Below are 22,366 nucleotides of genomic sequence, written 5' to 3' on the forward strand. Positions count from 1 at the left end.
TAAACAGAGAAACTGCAAGTAAAATAAAACGGGCACTAGCAGACATAATCTGCAAGGAAATTAAGCATGAACTGATGAAAAACAATTTTACTAGTTCCATTGATATTCTAACCACAAACACATTCATTGAGCCTTGAATCTATCTTAAGGAGTAAGTTTATTAGTAGTGATAATCATTGTTGGTATATAATCGGTATTGAGAGTGACACAATTAAAAAAGACTGGGTTCTTGATGATGATTCTCTAGTTTTCTATTTAAAGGAAAATATTTTTTCAAAGAATGCTTAACGATATGATGAGAAATGAGTCTCCGTCTTTGAACTATAGCATGAAACTTTTACGACGTAGCCCAGATCTATTTGTTCAAAATACTGATTTACTAATTCAAACAAAACAAAATGATATCCTGATTGTGCTTTTAACCACCAAGACGGCTATTTTCCACGGCAACAAAAAATAAGTCGAATAAGTTTTGTGACGTCGCTCGATTACTCCTCCCTCTGTCTCTAAAACTAGAACAGAAAACTTGTATTTTATTAATCGTGGGTCAGTTTCCTTTTGGAAAGGAGATAGTCAACATTAAAAATGTTTTACACATGTATATTATGTTTGTATGCATTGAGCGGTTCGTCATCCTGTGAGAATTGTCCTATTATTAATGAGTATAATGCAAAGTGTAGATTATGCATATCTAGTAAATTGCATTAGGGATATACTGCACAAATAAAAGACTTTAATAATCAAAGACTCGAAGAGATTTTTGATAGCACACTATAGGTTTCCTCTGCTCCAATCGTCACTATCATAAATATGACTATTGGGATATTACTTACCCTTACATGATTACAAAAAAAACCGTAAACATGATTTCAGTTTATTCTTAAGAGACAGGTATCGTTGTGGTTTCAAATTACTTTGGGAAGATGAACCTGGTCTACACTTCAATTGCTGGAATAATAAAAAAGTTAGGTTTTTACGACATTGCAGTGAATATACTGGCTACTATGATTATAAACCTACTGATCGTTATCTGACTGTTACAGAAAGTGATTGTTCATGCGAGAATTTTGTGTGCGACGTTGCTTCAAATAAGATAATTGAAACTGATTAATTCTATAATATGCATCGAAACAGTATTATTGACTTTACTAACAGATATAATAAAAATAAAGTTTCATTATATTATAGAAAATGTGACCCTCATTTTGAATCTCAAGACGAATAAAAGTTGAATCCTGACGAACTCCCGCCATTTATCATTAACGATGGTTGGCTGTACGTTGAAGAAGAAATCTAAAGGACACAGAGTTTTGTACAATGACAACACAAACATACATATTCAATAACGTCACCATTAGTAGTTGTTTCATACTTCAAAAAATTCTAATAGTTCTCAGCATTCAATGCAACTACAACACTATCATGACCACGCGCCTTCTTGGTATATTTCATCTTCACTTAAAAAAAAAAAAAGAAATTAGTGTTTATCCTTCCTATGTAAGTCACTGAAATATAGCAAGTCACGCAAGATTACGTCATCCTCAACTGTAAATATTGAACCATGATCTTGTTTTTAACAAAACATCTTGTTTTTAACAAAAACTTTTTTCTTTGGATTTTTCACGCATGGTTCTTTGTTTTTTTAACTTGGTACCCATGATTACAAGAATCTGAATTCAAAATTACTGTTTGTTCTCCTTCAAAATTAAATATCCGATTATTCGTAATTTTGAAGTCATATAGGGCTGTTTAAGTTTCCATTTATCCAATTTAAAGAAATAGATTCTATTTTTAATATGCTTGGTAATTGCCAGTACTATGCCAACCTTAGGTACTATACCAGTTCATATATACTTCAGGTAACAGATCCACGACACTTTCATCCTTCTGGAGTATCATCATCAAGTCACTCACACACATCAAGCCCATCCCATGTAACATTTCAAGGTTTCCCAGATTTAATTGCCGATACAGAGCTAGCATTTCCAACCAATGAGTGCAAGGTAAGCATTGTTATTTTGTTTTTTCTACTTATCAATGGGGCCAAGATACCGGTCGCTCAAAGTAGCTGTCTTCATCAGGTTGATAAGAAAATTTATTTTAGGAGGGATAACTTAAATAAGTACCAAAAGCTGATGAATTTTAAGGAAAATTAGAACCATCATAAAAATATCAACGTTTCTTATGGGAAGGGTAAGCATTAACGGATCCACAGCCTGACAAAATTGTGAGCTTACTTCGCTTTTACGTTTGAATCTCATTCATTTCAAATTTTTAAGGCTTAAAGCTGTTCGTAGTAAATTATGAACTTACCGTCAGTACATTGAAGGACATTGAAGTTTAGTCTAAGTAGCATCAATTTAACACTCTTTAAACGTTTATGAAGAAGTTATGAGTTCAGGCAAAATCAAACTTACCAAGCTTTAATAAGTAGTGAATCCTGCAAATAGTAACCAAAAATCGAAGAAAAGGACTTTTGATAGCAATATATAGCATAAGTCTAAGGAATTGTAGTTTTGTGGTAGTTCTAAAATATGTAAAATTAGCTAAAATTAAGACTACTACTATAAGCTCCAAGTCTGAGAGAACTTTCATCATTTCCAAAAAAGTTGAATAAGACATCCAAAAGTTAAAGTAATTCCATTGAAAATAAAATCAACAACTTCAACATATTGGACAGCCTTGTATCAAAGGTTGCAAGTCCATATTGACGGAAACACAGAGAAACACATTAAGCTCGCTTACAGCTTGTTACTGGAAAATGTTTGATCCAAGAATCCCTTTGAGAGAGGCTACTACTCTATTCTTCAACCCCACAGTTTACGTTCAAGGTTTATATTCGTATTGCAATGTTTCAAGAATGCTAATCGTCCTTAAAAAAGTACATCCCTCCAAATATTTATTTTAAAGGGGAAGGGTCTGAAAGATAAGTAATAATGAGTAATCAAAAAACGGTCATCATTACAATAATTGACTCAAAACACAAAACCACACAAAGTCAGACAACAAGCACACACATACAACCAAAAAAGTCTTACACAAAGGCACTCACACAGTCAGATAGACAGGCACAGAGAAGGCAAAAATACACAAAGAGTAAATTAAATTAACACTCACCCACACAGTCAGAAACACAGGCACACAAACTATCGGGCACACAGGGACTGAAAGAGAGAGAAAAAAATCACGGAGAGGTTAAAATACACACACACATAACGACACAAAGTCACACATTTATTACACACAGTCAGACACAGAGGCACAGAGAGAAACAAAAACACATTGAGAGGAAAAATAAACACATAAATAATCACACAAAGCCAGACAGACAGTCAAACATACAGTTAAACACACAGGCATTGACAGGAAGACAAAAACACACAGAAAGAAAAACAAACAAACAACCCCACAAAGTTAGACACAAACTCACAAAGAGAGTCAGACACCCAATCACAGAAAGAGAAAGAAAGAAAAAAAAAGAGAGAGAGAGAGAGAGAGAGAGTGAGAGAGAGAGAGGGGAAAGGGGGACAGATAGAGAAGAGAGTGAGAAAGGGGAGAGAGAGAGAAAGCACACAGAGGGAAAAACACAAAAACACACCCTCACAAAGTCAGACTAACAGGCAGAAACACAGTCAGACATAGAGGCACGGAGAGAGAAAGAAAATACGCACAGACAGAAAAACACATACAACAACAAAAAAGTCAGTCACTAATGCACGCAAACAGTCAGACATACAAGCACAGACATGCAGGGAGACAGGCAAGGAGAAAAAAAATACAGAAAGGGTATAAGACATATACACACAACTACACAAAGTCAGAAAAACAGGCACACACACGGCCAGATAAACAGGGAATGAGAGAGAGAGAAGAAATAAGGATAGGGTGACATACACACACACACAACGACGTAAAGTCAGACACACAGGCACAAAAATAAACAGACAAAAATAAACAGAGGGAAAAATATAAGACCATAAGAAGTCAGACACACCCGCACACACACTGTCAGACACAAAGGGACTGATAGAGAGAGAAAAAACACAGAGGGAAAAACAAACTCACAAAACCACACATACTCAGATACTCAGACACACATACAGTCAGACACACAGGCATGGAGAAAGACAAAAACATAGTTGGAAAAACGCACACAAAACCACACAATGTGACACACAAAAGCACACACACGGAGGCAAGGAGAAAGAGAGACCAAAACAAACTGAGAGAAATACACACATACAGCCACACAAAGTCAGATACACAGGCACAAGCACAGTCAGACTTTGGGGAAGAAAAGAGAGACAAAAACACACAGACAAAACACAAACGACCACACAAGGTCAGTCACACAGGTACATACACAGTCAGACACACAAGCACGGGAGGGGAGACAAAAACAAACAGAGGGAAAACACGCACCACCACACAAATTCACACACACAGTTACAAACAGGGTCAGACACAAAGGCACGGAGAGAGAGTGGTTAAAACAAAGAGAGGAAAAACACAAACAGCTATACAAAGTTAGACCTGCAGGTGCAAACACAGTCAAATAAGCAGGGACAGAGGGAGAGACCAAAACACACAGAGGGGAAAACTTATATAAACAACCATACAAAAAATAGACACACAGTCATACACACAGAGTCAGATACAAAGGCACGAAGAGAAAGACAAAAAAACACAGATGGAAAAGTAACACATACACAATTGCCGCACAAAGTCAGACACACAGGCACACGCACATATTTGGAAACATAGACTTGGAGAGAAAGAGAGAGAGAGAGAGAGAGAGAGACAAAAACACAGACGGAAAGGAGACACAAAAACACAACCACACAAAGTCAGACATACAGGAGCTCAAACAGTCAGGCAGACAGGCACGGAAAGAGAGATAAAAAACAGAGGTAAAAACACACATTCAACTGCACAAAGTCTGACTCAAAGGCACACACACAGTCAGACCCACAGGGCTGGAAAGAAAGAGAGAAAAAAAACACAGAGGGAAAAACACACACAGACATATACAGAACAACACAAAGTCAGAAACACTGGCACACAAGCAGTCAGACACACAGGCACTGCGAGAAAGACAAAATAAACAGAAAAAACAAAAGCACACACAACAACACAAAGTCAGTCACACAGGCACAGTCAGATTCAGACACACTGGCACGGAGTGTGGTTGTGTGTTTTTGTGTGTGGTTGTGTGTGGGCTTCCCTCTGTGTGTTTTTCCTCTCTCTTCGAGCATATGGGTCTGATTGTATGTGTACCTGTGTGTCTGACTTCGTTTGGTTGTGTGTGTGTGTGTATGCTTTTGTCTCTCTCTCCATGCCTGTGTGTCTGTATACGTGCCTGACTTTGTGTGATTGTGTGTTCGTTCATGTATTTTCCCTATATGCGTTTTGTCTCACTTTCCGTGTCTACATGTATGACTCTGTGAGTGGCTTGGTGTCTGATTTTATGTGGTCATGTGTGTGGGTGTGTGTTTTTTCGCTCTGTTTTTGTCTCTCTTCCTGCCTGTGCCTCTGACTATATTTGTGCCTTTGTGACTGACTTTGTGTGGTTATGTGTGTGCGTGTGTGTTTTTACCTTCTTTGCGTTTTTATTTTTCTCTCTCTGCGCTTTTATGTCTGACGGTGTGTGTACCTATGTGTCTACCTTTGTGTATGCTTTTTTGCATCTGTGTATTTATATCTCTCTCCGTCGCTGTTTGCCTGACTCTTTATGTCTGTGTGTCTGATTTTGTGTGGCTGTGTGTGTATGTGTTTTTTCCTCTTTGTATTGTTGTCTCTCTCTATGCCTGCTTGTCTGGCTGTTTGTGTGGAAGTGTTTTTGACTTTATGTGGTTGTGTCTGTGTGGTTTTATCTTCTGAGCCTTTTTGTCTCTCTCATTGTGCCTGTGTGTCTGACTATGTGTGTTTGCTTGTGTCTGATTTTGCTTGGTTGCGTGCGTGTGTGCTTTTGTCTCTCAGTGCCTTTGTGTCCGACTGTTTATAACTGTGTGTCTGACTCTTTGCGGCTGTTTGTGTGTTTGTTTTCGTCTCTCTCTCTCTCTCTCTCTGTGCCTGTGTTTCTGATTGTTTGTGTACCTGAATTTCTAACTTTGTGTGGTTTTGTGTGTATGTGTTTGTGTTTCTCTCTGTGGTGTTTCTCCCTCTATCCGTGCTTGTGTGTCTGGTTATGTCTGTTTGACTTTGTGTGGTGGCGTTTGTGTGTGGGTTTTCCCTTTTTGTTTTTTTGTCCCTCTCCGTGTCTGTGTTTCTGACTGTGTGTGTGTCGTAGCGTCTGACTGAGTCTGTTCCTGTGTATCTGATTTTTTGTGAATGCGCTCGTGTGAGTGTTTTTTCCTCTGTGTGTTTTTGTCTTTATCTCCGTGCTTCTGTGTCTGACTGTTTGTGTGATTGTGTGTCTGACGTAGTGCGGTTGTGTTTGTGGGTTTTCCTCTCTGTGTGTTTTGTCTCTCCTTCCGTGTCTTTCTGTCTAACTGTGTGTCTATCTGTGTGTCTGACTTTGTATGTGTATATATGTGTTTTCCCTTTATGCATTTTTGCCTCTCTCTCCGTGCTTGTGCATCTGATTTTGTGTGGGTCTGTGTTTCTAAATTTCTGTGGTTGTGTGTTTGTGTTTTTCCCTCTTTATGGTTTTGTCTTTCTGTCTCTGCCTGTTTGTCTTACTTTGTGTCTTACTTTGTGTTTGTCTTACTTACTGTGTGTCTGACTTTGTGTGGTTTTGTGTGTGTTGTTTCCTCTGTGTATTTTTCTCTCTCTCTCCGTGCCTGTCTGTTGGACTGTGTGCGTGCCTTTGTGTCTGACATTGTGTGGACTTATTTGTGTGTGTTTGCTCTGTATATATTGTCTTATTCTCTGCGCCTCTGTACGTGTGTGTCTTTTCTGTTTGTTTTCTCTCTCTCTCCGTGTCTGTGTGCCTGACTGTATGTGGGCCTGTTTGTTTGAGTTTTTGGTTGTCTGACGGTGTATTTTTTCCATCTGTGTGTTTCTTTCTCTTTCTTTGTGCCAGTGTGTCTGACTGTATTTATGCCTTTTTGTACTGAAACTTTCTGTGTTTCTGACTTTCTGTGTGTGTGCCCCTGTTTCTGACCTTTTGTTTTGTTTGTGTGTATTTTTCCCTCGGTCTCTCTCTCTCTCTCTCTCTCTCTCTCTCTCTCTCTCTCTCTCTCCGTACTTGTCTGTGTCTGACTTTGTGGGGTTATTTGTGCATTTGGATGTGTATGTTTTTCCCTCTGAGTGTTTTTATCTCTCTATGCCTGTGTTTCTGACTATATGCGTGTGTCTGTATGTCTTGATTTGAGTAGTTGTCTCTGATTGTGTGCTTTTCCCCTCTGTGCGTTTTTCTCTTTCCTCGTGCCTGTGTGTCTGATTGTATGTGTGTGCCTGTGCGTCTGACTTTGTGTAGTTGTGTCAGTGTGTTTTATCTCTGTGTTTTTGTCTCTCCGTGCCTGCGTGTCTGACTTTATGCAGTAGTTTATTTTGTTTTTGTCTCTGTGTCATTGTACCTGAGTTTTTGTGCCTAGACCTGATTTTCTATGGTTCTGTGTGTGTGTTTTCCCGCTGTGTTTCTCTCTCTCTCTCTCTCTCTCTCTCTCTCTCTCTCTCTCTCTCTCTCTCTCTCTCTCTCTCTCTCTCTCTCTCTCTCTCTGTACCTGTCTGTATGCCTGTGTGTCTGACTTTGTGGGGTTATTTGTGCATTAGGATGTGTATGTTTTTCCCTTTGAGTGTTTTATCTCTCTATTCCTGTGTGTCTGATTGTATGCGTGTGTCTGTATGTCTTGCTTTGTGTAGTTGTCTCTGATTGTGTGTTTTTCCCCTCTTTGTGTTTTTTCTCTTTCCTTGGGCCTGTGTGTTAGATTGTATGTGTGTGCCTGAGCGTCTGACTTTGTGTGGTTGTGTCAGTGTGTTTTATCTCTCTGTGTTTTTGTCTCTCCGTGCCTGCGTGTCTGACTTTGTCTGTACCTGTGTGTCTGACTTTATGTAGTAGTTTGTTTTGTTTTTGTCTCTGTCTCTCTCTCCGTGCCTCTGTGTTTGCCTGTGTGAGTGTCATTGTACCTGACTGTTTATGCCTAGACCTGATTTTCTATGGTTCTGTGTGTATGTTTCCCCCCGTGTTTTTCTCTTTCTCTCTCTCTCTCTCTCACTCTCTTTGTCCCTCTCTCTCTCTCTTTTTTGTCTGTGTGTCTGAATGTGTGTTTACCTTTGTTTCTGATTTTGTATGGTTGTAGTTGAGTGGGTTGGTTTTTCTTTCTTTGTGTTTTTGTCTCTCTCTTTGGCTTTGTGTCTGACTGGTTTGGGCCTATGTGTCAGGCATTATGTGGTTGTTTGTGTATCTGTTTTACTTCTGCGTGTTTTTGCCTTTCCTTTCGTGCCTTTGTGACTGATTGTTTATGCCTCTGTTTCAGGCTTTGCGTGGTTCTGTGTCTGTTTTTCCCTCTGTGTATTTTTGCCTCTCTCTCTGTGCTTGTGTTTCTGACTGTGCGTTTCTGTGTGCCTGAGTTTGTCTGGTTGTTTGTGTGTGTGTGTTTTTCCCTCTGTGTGTTTGTTTATCTCTCCCCGTGCCTGTGTTTCTGATTGTGTTGTTTGCCTGTGTCTATGACTATTTGGTTGTGTGTGTATGTGTTGTTTTCCTCTAAGTATTTTTGTATCGTCCTTTCTCTCCGTGCTTGTGTGTCTGACTTTGTTTAGTTGTGTGTTTGTGTTTTTCCCTATGTGTGTTTTTTTCTTTCTCTCCGTGCCTTAGTGTCTGACTGTCTGTGGTTGTGTCTTTTTGTGTGTGGGTTTCCTCTTGTATGTTCTTTTGTCACACTCTCCCTGCCTTTTTGTCTGACTGTATGTGTCTGTGTCTGACTTTGTTTGGTTGTTTGTGTGTCTTTCCATCTGTGCGTTTCTGTCTCTCTTTCTCTCCGTGACTGTTTGTCTGACTGTGTTTTTCCCTCTGTGTCTGATTTTGTGTTGCTGTTTGTGTGTGTATGTATTTTCCTCTGTGTTTTGTTGTCTCTCTTTCCATGCATGCGTGTCTGGCTGTGAATTCCTGTCTGTGACGACTTTGTTTGGTTGTGTGTTTGTGTGCTCTTCCTCTGTGTATTTTTTTATTTCTCTCTCCTTGCCTGTGTGTCTGAATTTGTGTTGTTGTTATTGTGTATGTTTATGTGTTCCCAATGTGTTTCTGTCTTGCTTTACGTGTATGTGTTTCTGACTGGGTGCGTGCCTATGTGTGTGGCTCTGTCTGGTTGTGTGTGTGTGTGTTTTTGCCTCTGCATGTATTTTTGTGTAATCGTTTACGCAATGAAATATCTAAAGTCAATGCTATGTAACATCTTATAGATTCAAAAGCTAACCTGTTAAGGTCACTTTAGGAAATTAATAACGCTGTAACATGTAGGTGCATCTAATCACTACATGTCAATTATTGCAGCCATATTAGAACACTTAATCCATTTAATCCCTGAAAGCACTATGTAACAATCAATTCGTTCATCGTCACTATGCAAAATCCCAAGTGTGTACTGCCTTTAAGTAGTATCCCACGTGTACGCCACCATTAGGTAACACCCACGTTTGCACCGTTGTCACGTAACACACATGGGTGTGTCCCCCTCGGTTACAACAAGGGAATCCATGTTTGAATAGCGGACTCAAAAAAAGTCCTTTAACGTAACAACAAAAATTAAACAAAACTATTACACAAACACATACATCTTGAAGTAACCAAACCCTATTATGTAACAGACAAAAGTGAAATAACAAGATTACGTTGCATAGAGGCGTACTGTATATTTACAGGTCATTGATATAAGCACCCAAACCCTATTAAATAACAGTAATCCTTGGTTTTTAAGTAAATAACGCAAAAATCTCTTAGAAAACATTTGCCACTTCGTAGGTGTACTATACCATTACAGGTGCGCTATAGTATTGCGTATGACCCTGGTGCATGTAATCAAACAGTTTGTGGTAACGAACTGTAGTAAGGAGCGACCCAGCTCAATAGTAGCCGAAATTATAAAAAATGATACCAATAGTTACATCAAAAGAATCGTTTTTTAATGTTAATTTTAAATATATAAGTTTCAGCAAGTTTGGTCTTATCCATTAAAAATTAAGGGCCTGGGAAATTTTTGCCTCATTTTAGAAAATAGAGGGAAAACTTCCTCTATTTCAGAAGGCCTGGGAAGCCCCTAAAAGTCATACAATCGTAACAAAAATCACAAAATCAGATTCAGCGTATCAGAAAACCTTAATGCAGAAGTTTCAAGCTCCTATCTACAAAAATGTGCAATTTTGAATTTTTTTGCCAGAAGATAGATCACGTATGCGTTTTTATTTGTTGTGTTGTTTGTTTTTTCCCCAGGGGTGATCGTACCGTCTCAGTGGTCCTAAAATGTCGCGAGAGGGCTCATTATAATAGAAATTAAAAGTTCTAGTGCCCTTTTAAGTGACCAAAAAATTTGAGGGCACCTAGGCTCCTTTCCACGCTCATTTTTCACCGAAGTCACCGGATCAAAATTCTGAGACATCCATTTTATTCACTATAGTCGAAAAACCTTTTAACTATGTCTTTGCGGCCGATTTTCTCCCCCACATTCCCCGTGGAGGAGCTGCAAGTTAAAAACTTCCACTAGCCTTTACATGTAGTAATGGTTATTGGGAAATTTAAAGACGTTTTCAAAGGGATTTTTTTGGTTCGGGGGTGGGGGGAGAAGTTGAAAGAGGTTACGTGGGAGGATCTTCCCATGGAGGAATTTGTCACGGGGGAAAAGAATTTCAATGAAAGGGGCTTAGGATTTGCTAGCACTATTAAAAAAATAATGAAAAATAAACATGAAAAGTTTTTTCAACTGAAAGTAAGGAGCAGCATTAAAACTTAAAACGAAAAGAAATTCGTAATAACTAATCGTAATAACTTGCTCTTTAAGCTAAAGTATTTTCGTAATTTCAACTATTTTTCTATGGCCTTTGTGATTCAGGGGTCATTCTTAAGGAATCGGGACAAAATGTAAGCGTTACTGTAAAGAGCGAGGTATTGACGAAGGGGTGAGCCCCCTCATATACGTAATAAAAATATATGAATATAGAAGTTCGCTACGTAAGTCAATTCATAATTTACGTATATTTTTTACTAATGAAAACGTTCGTAACAAAGTAAAAGTTTTAGTTGCCTTTTTAAGTAATCAAAAAATTGGAGGGCAACTAGGCCCCCCGCTAGGTGCTCCCCCGCTAGTTTTTTCTCAAAATCTTCCAATTAAAACTATGAGAAAGCCATTTAGCCAAAAAAATTAATATCCAAATTTAGTTTTAATTATTTATGTGCAGGGACTTAAAATCAAAACATGCATTAATTCAAAAACGTTCAGAAATCAAATAAAAAATAAGTTTTTTTTAACTGAAAGTAAGGAGCGACATTAAAACTTAAAACGAACAGAAATTATTCCGTATAGTAAAGGGGTTGTCCCCTCCTCAACACCTCGCTCTTTACGCTTAAGTCTTTTTATGGTTTTAAAAAGTAGAATTGTGACAAAGAGTAAAACTCTAGCGTAAAGAGTGAGGTTTTGAGGAGGGGACAACCCCTTTATTATATGGAATAATTTCTGATCGTTTTAAGTTTTAATGTCAATCCTTACTTTCAGTTTAAAAAAAAACTTGTTTTTCTTTATCTAATAACGTCTTGAGGGACTAGTAGCTCCTTCTGTACAGACTCTATGGGCCTCATTTAAAACAGAGGGGCATCACTACTGACTATAATGCACCCATCATTAGTATTTCAACTTCAGCAGTCAAAATTATCATTAAAATTATGGCGCGTTGGCTTTTATCATCCTTTTTATTGTGGTAATCTAAAAGGTTGTTTTTTTATGTTGTTGATTTATTGTTGTTTTTTTTATCATAATTCCCTAACAAGCATAAGAAGTAGATTATGTTGGATTAACATTACGCGTTGACTATTATTATTCCCTCTTTTGTGATGATCTAAAAAGTTTTTGTTTTATTGATCTATAGTTTCTTATCACTATTTCATAACACGCCTAAGAAGTAGATTTTGTTTAATCTGATTTGATAACTTGCAAGGAATTTATCATTGTCTGATTAAATTAAAAACAAGAATTTTCAACTGAAAGCAATGACGACACAAAAAATTAAAACGAATAGAAATTATTTTGTATTCGATAGGGGTTTCCCCCTCCTCAATACCTCGTAAAATTTGTTACAATTGTTTAAAAATGTTAAGAATTCCCCTCCAGGCCATTCCCATTAATATCTCCACATGTAAAATTGAGTCAGCAAAGATAAAGTCGGACAAATAAAAAGAATTTTGCATATGAATTCTAACAATTTCTCCCAGTGTAAAATTCCGCCCTGGAAATTTCACCTCCTGGAAACATCCCTCCACACGAAAAATTCTCCCCGTGGAAAATCCCACCAGATTAAAATTCAATCCTCCTTGAAAAATGTCTACATACTTAACAATAACAAATACTATGCATCAACAAAGGGTGAATTTAATGGCTTACAGACCTTTCCCCAGGAGCACTGGGTTGTTATGTTATACCCAAAGGCATAGTTGCAGGACTTTTCAATCAAGCTGAATCAAAATCTCGAAATTTTGCCGACGACTTTCAGATAAAAAGAGGTTGAGTTGACCCCCAATTACTTAGTCACTTAAAAAGGGACTAGGACTTTTAATTTCAGAGCAAATGAGCTGGATTTTGATAGTCGCGGACTATTGGCTCGATGCTATCACCCCAAGAAAAAAAAAATAAACATACAAATAAACATGCATCCTTGATCTTTCTTCTGGCAAAAAATGCAAAATTCCATATTTCTGAAGATATAGGCAGCGAACTTCAACGCAGGGTTCACAGGGTTCTTGGATACGCTGAATCTGATGGTGTGATTCATATTAAGATTCTTAGACTTTTATTTATTTTTAATTTCCATTAGAGTTTCAGCTCTTTTTCGAAAATCAGCCAAATTTTCTCACGCTCGTAGCTTTTGATGAACAACAGTAAACTTAATCAAATCCCTTTGATATACCTATTGATATCAGAACTCCGCTTTATAAGAGTTTCAGTTACTATTAAGCCGCGTCACTCTTTACTTACAGTTCGCTATCTTAAGGTGGAAAACATGTCAAAATCAATTCTGCCTGATGCTCTTTTCTATGATTCCCTATTTCAACAGTCCTCTTAAAAACGATATGTCGTCTGTACCTATAAAAAAAAAAATCTGCTGCCCGCAAAGACAAAGGTGAAAAGGGCACTGTTTGTCTTCTGTTTTTTTTTTTTTTTTTTTTTTTTTTGTAACATCGTATTATCAGAAATTTAATTAGTTCAAAGATATTTCTGGCCTGTTTCATTACAGCCTGGTTAACCAAGTTAAATTTATTGTTGTCATGTAAAGCTCTAATAGTACTTTTATTTGATTAAATAAAAAAACAAGTTTTTTTAACTGAAAGTAAGGAACGACAAAAAAAAACTTAAAACGAACAGAAATTCCTCCGTATACAAAAGAGGCTTTTCCTCCTCAACGCCCCGCTCTTTCCGCCAAAGTTTGACTCTTTCTGTTAACTCTTCTTTTCAACACTACAGCGTAAAGAGCAAGGTATTACGAGGAGGTTAACCCCTCATATGCGTAATAATTTCTGTTCGTTTTAAGTTTTAATGCCTCTCCATGCTACACAAAAAGTTTTGAAAAAACTTTTCATATTTATTTTTTCATGTTTTTTTTTTAAATAATGCTAGAAAATCCTGCGACCTCTTTATCGAAATTCTCTTCTCCTCGTGACAAATTCCTCCATGGAAAGATCCTCAACTTCTACCCTTCGCCCCTCCCAAACCAAAAAAAATCCCCCTGAAAATGTCTGTACACTTCCAAGCAACCATTACTGTATGTTAACACTGGTCAAAGTTTGTAACTTGCGGCCTCTCCCAGAGAGACTGTGGGGGAGTGAGTCGTCCCCAAAGACATAGTTACTAAATTTTTCGATTATGGTGAATAAAATAGCTATATCAGAATTTTGATCCAGTGACTTTGAGAAAAAAAGCGTGGGAGAGGGCCTAGGTGCCTTCCAGTTTATTGGTCACTTAAAAAGGGCACAAGAACTTTTAATTCCAGTTAGAAGGATCCCTCTTGCAACATTCTAGGACCACTGGGTCGATACGATCACCCCTGAAAAAAACAAAAACAAACAAACAAATAAACATGCACCCGTGATCGATCTTCTGGCAAAAAATTCGATTATCCACATTTTTGTAGATAGGAGCTTGAAACTGCTACTGGGGGTTCTCTGATACGCTGAAATGATGGTGAGATTGTCGTTAAGATTCTATGACTTTTAGGGGGTGTTTCTCCCTATTTTCTAAAATAAGGCAAATTTTCTCAGGCTCTTAACTTTTGATGGGTAAGACTAAACTTGATGAAACTTATATATTTATAATCAAACAGTTCGTGGTAACGTACTGCAGTAAGGAGCGACCCGGCTCAATAGTAACCGAAACTCTAAAAAACGATATAGTTACATCATAGTTTACTGAATTGCACTTTAAAAGAATTGCATTTTAATGATGATTTTAAATATGTAAGTTTCATCAAGTTTCATCAAACCCATCAAAAATTACGAGCCTGAGAAAATTTGTCTTATTTTAGAAAATAGGGGGACACATCCCCTAAAAGCCACATAATATTAACGAAAATCAAACCATCAGATTCATCGTATCAGAGAACCCTGCAGTAGAAGTTTCACGCTTCTATCAACAAAAATGTGGATTTTGTATTTTTTGCCAGAAGACAAATCACGGATGCGTGTTTAATTTTTTTTTCCCCAGGGGTGATTGTATCGACCCATTTGTCCTAGAATGTCGTAGGAGGGCTCAATCTGACGGAAATTGAAAGTTCTAGGGCACTTTTTAAGTGACAAGAAAATTGGAGGGCATCTAGTCCCCCTCCCACGCACATTTTTCCCCAAAGTCACCAGATTAAAATTTTGAGATAGCCATTCTGTTCACCTTAGTCGAAAACTGGGGGATGACTTATCCCCGAGTCCCTGGGGGAGGGGCTGCAAGTTACAAACTTTAACCATTGTTTACATATAGTAATTGTTAATTATGAAGTGTACAGACGTTTTCAGGGGGGCTTTTTCGAATTGGGATTGGGATGGGTCGTGGGGAGGAGGTTACGTGGGAGGATCTTTCCATTGAGGAATTTTTTATGAGGGAAGAGAATTTTTGTGAAGGGGCACAGGATTTTCTAACATTATTTAAAAAAATATAAGAAAATAAATATTTTTTTTCAACTGGAAGTAATGAGCAGCATTAAAACTTAAAACGAACATAAAATATTACGTATATAAGGGGGTTCGCCTCCTCCCCAATACCTTGCTCATAACGCTAAGGTATTTTTAATAATTTCAACTATTTATTCTAAAGCCTTTGTGATTCAGGGGTCATTCTTACAGATTTGGGACAAAATTCAAGCTTTAGTGTAAAGAACGAGGTATTGACGAGGTGGTGAACCCCCTCATATACGTAATAAAAATACACAGATATAGAAATTCATTACGTAAGTTAATTCGTAAGGTACGTATGTTTATTATTAACAAAAATGTTCGTAAAAAACAAAAAAATCTAGTTGCATTTTTAAGCAAAAAAAAAAAAAATTGGAGGGCAACTAGGCCTCCTCGCCAACCCCCTTTTTATCAAAATCGTCCGATCAAAACTATGAGAAAGCCATTTCGCCAAAAACAAAATAATATGTAAGTTTCGTTTGAATTATGCATGTGCGGTGACCAAAAATCAAAACATGCATTAATTAAAAAACGTTCAGAAATTAAATAAAAAAACAAAGAAATTTTTTAAACTGCAAGTAAGGAGCGACATTAAAACTTAAAACGGACAGAAATTATTCCTTATATAAAGGGGTTGACCGCTCCTCAACGCCTCGCTCTTTACGCTAAAGTTTTTATTGTTTAAAAAGTAGAGCTGAGAGAAAGAGTCAAACTTTAGCGTAAAGAGCCAGGCGTTGAGGAGGGGTCAAACCCTTTCATATACAGAATCATTTCTTTTCGTTTTAAGTTTGAATGTCGCTCCTTACTTTCAGTTTAAAAACTTGTTTTTTTTTATTTGTCAGCATTAAAATGCGATTCTTTTTATCTAACTATTGGTATCAAAAGTCCATTTTTTAGAGTTTCGGTTACTACTTAGCCAAGTTGCTCCTTGCTACAGTTCGTTACCACGAACTGTTTGATTCATTTTATTTTATCTTTGGCTCTCAAGAAAACAATCTAAATAATCAGAAAACAAGCTATCAAGAAAATAAAAATAGGACATAGTAAACTCATATCTGAGTTTACTCTAAATCCAAAAGCGATGTTTTATTGTACATTGCCAAAGCACACGCACAAAAAACTTTCGTGTCAAAGGTAAAGTTTTGAAAAACAAGTACATTTTCAGTATCTTAAGTAATAAGTATTTCGTATTCTTACTTAAGTATCAAGTAATGAGTACACCTTAGACTTTTTACTTAAGTACAAATACAGGTAATGGAAAATTTTACTTAAGTAGTACTTCAAGTAAAAGTACTTCAAAAAAGCGACAGCACTGCCCATGGGTATTGTTTCTCAAGATACAGTCTCTTTTTTGGTGGATTGGCTGGCTGCCAAACTGAACTTTGCTTTACTTATATTGTGCTAGTGATGGTGGAGGGGGCTCAACAATCGATATTGTCCTCCAATAATGGACAAATTCAAAGTATGCATAAAGATTTGAAGAAGAAAAGAAAAACATCATATGTTTGCTTTAGGGTTAAATCAAAGATATAAGATAAAAAGAATAAATATATTGCGAGATTATTTTATAAAAAAAAAATATATTCAAAATAAAGTTGAAAAATTGATTTTCTCGGGGAGTATTCTCACTCTTTTTGATTATTCGAGTAAATTTTCCGAGAAACTTCTTTAGTACAGATATTGAGGGCATAAGGATTTTCTCAAGAATAAGTCTGGAATGGGTGTGCAAGTTTGAACTCTGAAAAAATTGTTTCGCACAGATCTTATAGACATAAGGCTTTTGTCCGGTGTGAACTATCGCATGTTCGTGTGAATTAGATATGGGAGCATATGGTTTCAAGTATAATTTGCAGGCAAAGGCTTTTCCTCCAGTATGAGGTCTCCTAAATGTAGATAGGGTAGAACTGAAATGTTTTAGTAAAGATATTGCACCCATAAGGTTTTCACAAATATGAATTGTCAAATATCTGGATAGACGAGAACTAGATGTAAAAGTTGCATTGCATGTTTCATATGTCTATAGGTTAATCCTATTTTCCTTTAGCAAAGCCTGATTTTCCTGAATTTGTTGGGGTCTGGAGAAGAGGAACAGCCTTTCACTGAATATTTGATAATTCAGAATTGACTTCTTGCACTAGAATTTTTTTTTTATAGTGATGGGTATAATCTCAATTGGATTGCTAATGTTATCTTGCATCACATTGATTTTCATGGGCAGAGCTTCTTCTGCTTGTCTAAAAATCATGTCAGCCCATGGGTTTTCTAAGCGGCCATGTGAGGAGCCATTATTCCATGCAGTTTTGTAGGCTATTACAAACAGATGATCCAAAATTAATATTATGGATATGCACTTTTAGAAATAACTGAAAAATGTTCGAATTTATGGCGTCTATATGCTGAGGGGTGGAGATGGTGGCATGAAAGTGACCTATAGAGAGACTTCATTTTATTGTATTTCCTCTTGTCGAGTTGAATTTGACTTTCGTTTAAATTTTTGGACTTTTAGGGTTGTTTCCAGCGTGTCCTCGACTTCTGCTGATTTCCTCTTCCCTTCCAATTTCCTTTAGTCCTTAATGACTTCCTATAGTTTCTACAGGCCCCGTCCGCTTTCTTTTTCCCCTTTGACTTTCTTTATTTCATTTGGACTTTAGTTCATTCTGACCCTATATTTGCACTTCCTGTTGTGCCTTCTGACATTCTTAGTCCCTTCCAAATTCTTTGATATTCCTAGACATTCATAGTTGTTTTTTTTTTTTTTTTTTTTTTTAACAACGTCCTTTTGTTTCTTCCAACTTCCTACAGTCCAACTTCCAACTTCCTACCAACTTCCAACCTCCAACTCCCAAATTTCTTAGTCCCTTCTTGCAACCTTAATTCCTTCAAGCTTTCTTTAGATCCTTCAAATCTCCTTAATTCCTTTTGACTTTCTTTAATTCATATGGACTTCTTTTAATCTTTTATAACCCCTCCAGGTTGGTTTAGTCTCCTTAACCTTCGTTCCATACCTTCTGACATCCTTAGTCTTTTCCGAATTCTCATAAAACCAATTACGTCGGATTTATTTTCGATATTAATCGTTTTACCGACTTCTTTTAGTCTCTTATGTCTTTTTTAGTCCCCTTCAAAATTCTTTTGATTGCTTTGAACTTCCTTTAGCCCTTCCGAACTTCTTATTCCCTTCCAAAGTCCTTTAGTCTCTCCGACTTTCTTAAGTCCTTTGTGTCCCACCTAAGTATGTTTGGTTTCTCTGAGCTTCTTTTCGTGCCTTTCGACACTCTTAATCTCTTCCAATTTCATTTAGTCCCCTAATCCTTAGTATCTATTCTGGTATTCATAGTTAAAACCGACTTTCTCTACTTTTTTCAGACTTTCTTTGATTGTTCTAAGCTACTTTTTTTCCCTTCCGACATTTCTTTTGTCCCTTCGACTTTCTCTTGTCATTTCTGGCCCTCCTGACTTTGTTGTTACCCTCAGCTTCCTTTAAAACCTTATGAAATACTTAGTCCTTCTAACATCCATTAGTCCTTTCTGATATTTGTAAAACCATCTAACTTTCTTTGATTCCCTTTAACATCCTCAATCCCTTTATGACTTTCTTACACTTTTCTGACTTTTATTACTCCAATCTTCTGACTTTTATTACTCCAATCGGACTTCTTTTAGTTCTTTCTCACCCTTCCAATTTTGTTTGGTCTCTTTGAGCTTCCTTTTGTCCCTATCAACATTTTAATAAGAAGCTCTCAAAACTTAGTATTTTAGGGGTAGTAGCCAAGCTACATCACCATTTTTCGAAAAATAAAACTTATATTTTCTATTAACCAGAATTTATATGGGTACATAAATGTAAGGTGGTAATATTCTCCCACCCAGTCGCACGGATTAAATTTAAATAAAGATAAAAGAAATCTTAAAACCCGTTATATTAAATAAAAGATATTGGAGAGTGCGACTTCCATACAAAATTTTGTGGTGTATAATAAAACTTTATTTTCTGAGCAAGTCAAACAGTTCGTGGTAACGAACTATAGTAAGGAGCGACCCGCCTCAATAGTAACCGAAACTCAAAAAATGGAATTTTGATACCAATAGTTACATCAAAAGAATTGAATTTTAATGCTGATTTTAAATATATAAGTTTAAACAAGTTTCGTCTTATCCATCAAAAATTACGAGCCTGAGAAAATTTGCCTTATTTTAGAAAATAGGGGGAAATACCCCCCTAAAAGCCATACAATCTTAACGAAAATCAAACCATCGGATTTAGCATATCAGAGAACCCGATTGTAGAAGTTTCATGCTCCTATCTACAAAATGTGGAATTTTGCATTTTTTTTTGTCAGAAGGCAGATCACGGATGCGCGTTTATTTGTTGTTTTTTTTTTGTTTTTTTCCCAGGCGTGATCGTATCGACTCAGTGGTCCTAGAATGTCGTAAGAGAGCTCATTCTAACAAAAATTAAAAGTTCTAGTGCGCTTTTCAAGTGACTAAAAAAATGGAGGGTACCTAGGCCCCCTCCCACGCTCATGTTTCCCAAAGTCACCGGATCAGAACTCTGAAATAGCCATTTTATTCACCATAGTCGGAAAACCTAATAACTGTGTTTTCGGGACGACTTACTCCCCAAAGTCCCCGTGGGAGGGGCTGCAAGTTACAAACTTTGACCTGTGTTTACATATAGTAATGGTTACTGGGAAGTGTACAGGCATTTACAGGGGATTTTTTTTGGTTTGAGGGTGGGGGGAGAATTTGAGGGGGGTTACGTGGGAGGATATTTTCACGTAGGACTTTGTCATAGGGGAAGAGAATTTCAATGTAGAGATCGCAGGATTTTCTAGCATTATATAATAAAACAATGAAAAAATAAATATGAAAAGTTTTTTCAAAACTTTTTGTGAAGCAAGGAGCAGCATTAAAACTTAAAACGAACAGAAATTTTATGAATATGAGGTGTTCACCTCCTCGAAATACCTCCTCTTTACGCTAAAGTATTTTTATTAGTTTCAACTATTTATTTTACGGCCTTTGTGATTCAGGTGTCATTCTTAAGGAATAGGGACAAAAGCTTAGCGTAAAGAGCGAGGTATTGACGAGGGGGTGAATCCCTCTTATACACAATTAAAACATACTAATATATAAGTTCGTTACGTAAGTTAATTCATAAGTTACGTATATTTTTTACTAATGAAAATGTTCGTAACAAAATTAAAAGTTTTACTTCCTTTTTAAGTAATCAAAAAATTGGAGGGCAACTAGGCCTCTTCCCCCACTCCTTTTTCCTCTCAAAATATGTCGATTAAAACTATGAGAAAGCTATTCAGCCAAAAAAATAATTTGCAAATTTCGTTTTAATTATTTATTTGCAGAGAGCCAAAATCAAAACATGCATTAATTCAAAACCGTTCAGAAATTAAATTAAAAAAAAAACAAGTTTTTTTTAACTGAAAGCAAGGGGCGACATTATAACTTAAAACGAACAGAAATTGCTCCGTATATGAAAGAGGCTTTTCCTTAGTGCCGGTATTAGCAGGCTTAAGAAACCAGACCAAAAAAATGTCGTAAGAAGTGACAGTGTTCTATAGCTGATGTTGGGAGGAGTGACCCTTACGTATTTCTGATGCTATGAAAGGTAACCAATTATGCAGAATTTTGTCGAACAAAGTGCTCATTTATATAGCTACGGTGTATAGCTTATGTCTTTAATAGCAACGTTGGGACGTTTTGCAGTACCTTTCTCTCAGATCCAATAGTAGGAAAATAAAAGTTTTTAGTGTTCCTAATGTTACAAATTACTTTACCAGGCAAAGCCTCAATTAAAAAAAAAAATAGTTTGAGATACACTGGGTGATAATCACCCACTAATCTGGGAAGTCACTATACCGCGATAAATTTACAGTGGTTGTAGTTTAGATAGGTCTCTGCAATATATTTTCTCTTTTTTTCTTTTTGTTTGTTTTTGTTTGCTACTCCACTTTTTTACCTGTAAAGGCGATGATAAAAAAAATTCGTTTGCAGGCGTTAACTATTTATATTTTTGAAATAATTCCAACTTTGGGAATTTTCATAAGTAGATCTTGGAATTTTTTGCATTTTAAGGGACAGCCTAGTTTTTGTATGCGAATACTTTCTGGTTAAACTGCAAAACGTCTTGTATGTTTTTTCGATCCAAGAACTTTAATTTTATTCTTCCTCGTTTAGCATGAAGGAACTGTTACGCGCTGGAAGCCTGAAGCGTTGTTTCTTCTACTGATCCCATTCATTGGACTCTGCATTTGTCTGAACCTTGGTATAGATCATTGCAAAAGATGTGGTAAAAGGCTGGAAAAATAAAATATGTTCCATATTCTTTAGTTTTATATTTTTGTTGAATTAAATAAATAAACCTGTTCTCTTTGCTTGGATGCTTAGGATTGTTTTGTCTTTTCTCTTAATAATATAAAAGGATTCTTTTTTCAATATAATAAAGTTTATGGATAAAATCAAATTTATGCTTTACTACAACACTAGTAATATTTCCGCTACATCATTTGCTGAGTTGGGTGTATTGGGTTGTGTTCAGCTTTCAACGATATACTTTAACATGGGCAAATTAGAGTTGAAACTTAAGCCATGTTTTTTCAGAAATAATGAAAATGCAATCTTTTGGCAGCATTTTTCTTATGCGCATGATCAATCTACTAAAATATTTAGATACAATATTAGAAATAGTAATTTTATAGCATTAGTAAAAATATTTAGACGCAACAGTTTGGAACAAATTAGAATTGAAACTGTTCAAACCGATTTTTCGGTATTTCAACTTACTGCTTTTTTAGTGACAAAGTTAATGTCAAAAATAAAAGTCACAGATTACTGGCAAATTTGATCAAGATTTTGTTCATTAAGGAGGCTTAATCTGATCCTTTGATTTTTTTTTTAGCTTCCTTTTTCCCTTCCGAAATTCTTAGGCCCTCCCAAATCTCTTTCGTCCCTTCGACTTTCTTTAGTCCTGTCTGACCCTCCCAACATTGTATGTTACCTTTAGATTCCTTTCGAGCCTTCTGATATTCTTAGTTCTTTCAACGTTTATTA

The 22,366-nt window shown here is 36.6% G+C and overlaps 1 protein-coding gene across 2 annotated transcripts in view; it reads left to right on the top strand.

The window, feature by feature from the left end:
• LOC136026040 (uncharacterized) overlaps window positions 1-21,690 on the top strand; it is a 36,222-nt gene extending 14,532 nt beyond the window's left edge. For both annotated transcript variants that reach the window (XM_065702201.1, XM_065702200.1), the window contains exons 3-4: window positions 1,860-2,003; window positions 21,494-21,690. In XM_065702201.1, the coding sequence (XP_065558273.1) occupies window positions 1,860-2,003; window positions 21,494-21,625 (276 nt within the window). In that variant the 3' untranslated portion in view covers window positions 21,626-21,690. The remainder of the gene's footprint in view (window positions 1-1,859; window positions 2,004-21,493) is intronic.
• Window positions 21,691-22,366: the final 676 nt, after the last annotated feature.

This window comes from Artemia franciscana, chromosome 4, assembly GCF_032884065.1.
Source record: "Artemia franciscana chromosome 4, ASM3288406v1, whole genome shotgun sequence".
In the NCBI taxonomy this organism is placed as follows: domain Eukaryota; kingdom Metazoa; phylum Arthropoda; class Branchiopoda; order Anostraca; family Artemiidae; genus Artemia; species Artemia franciscana.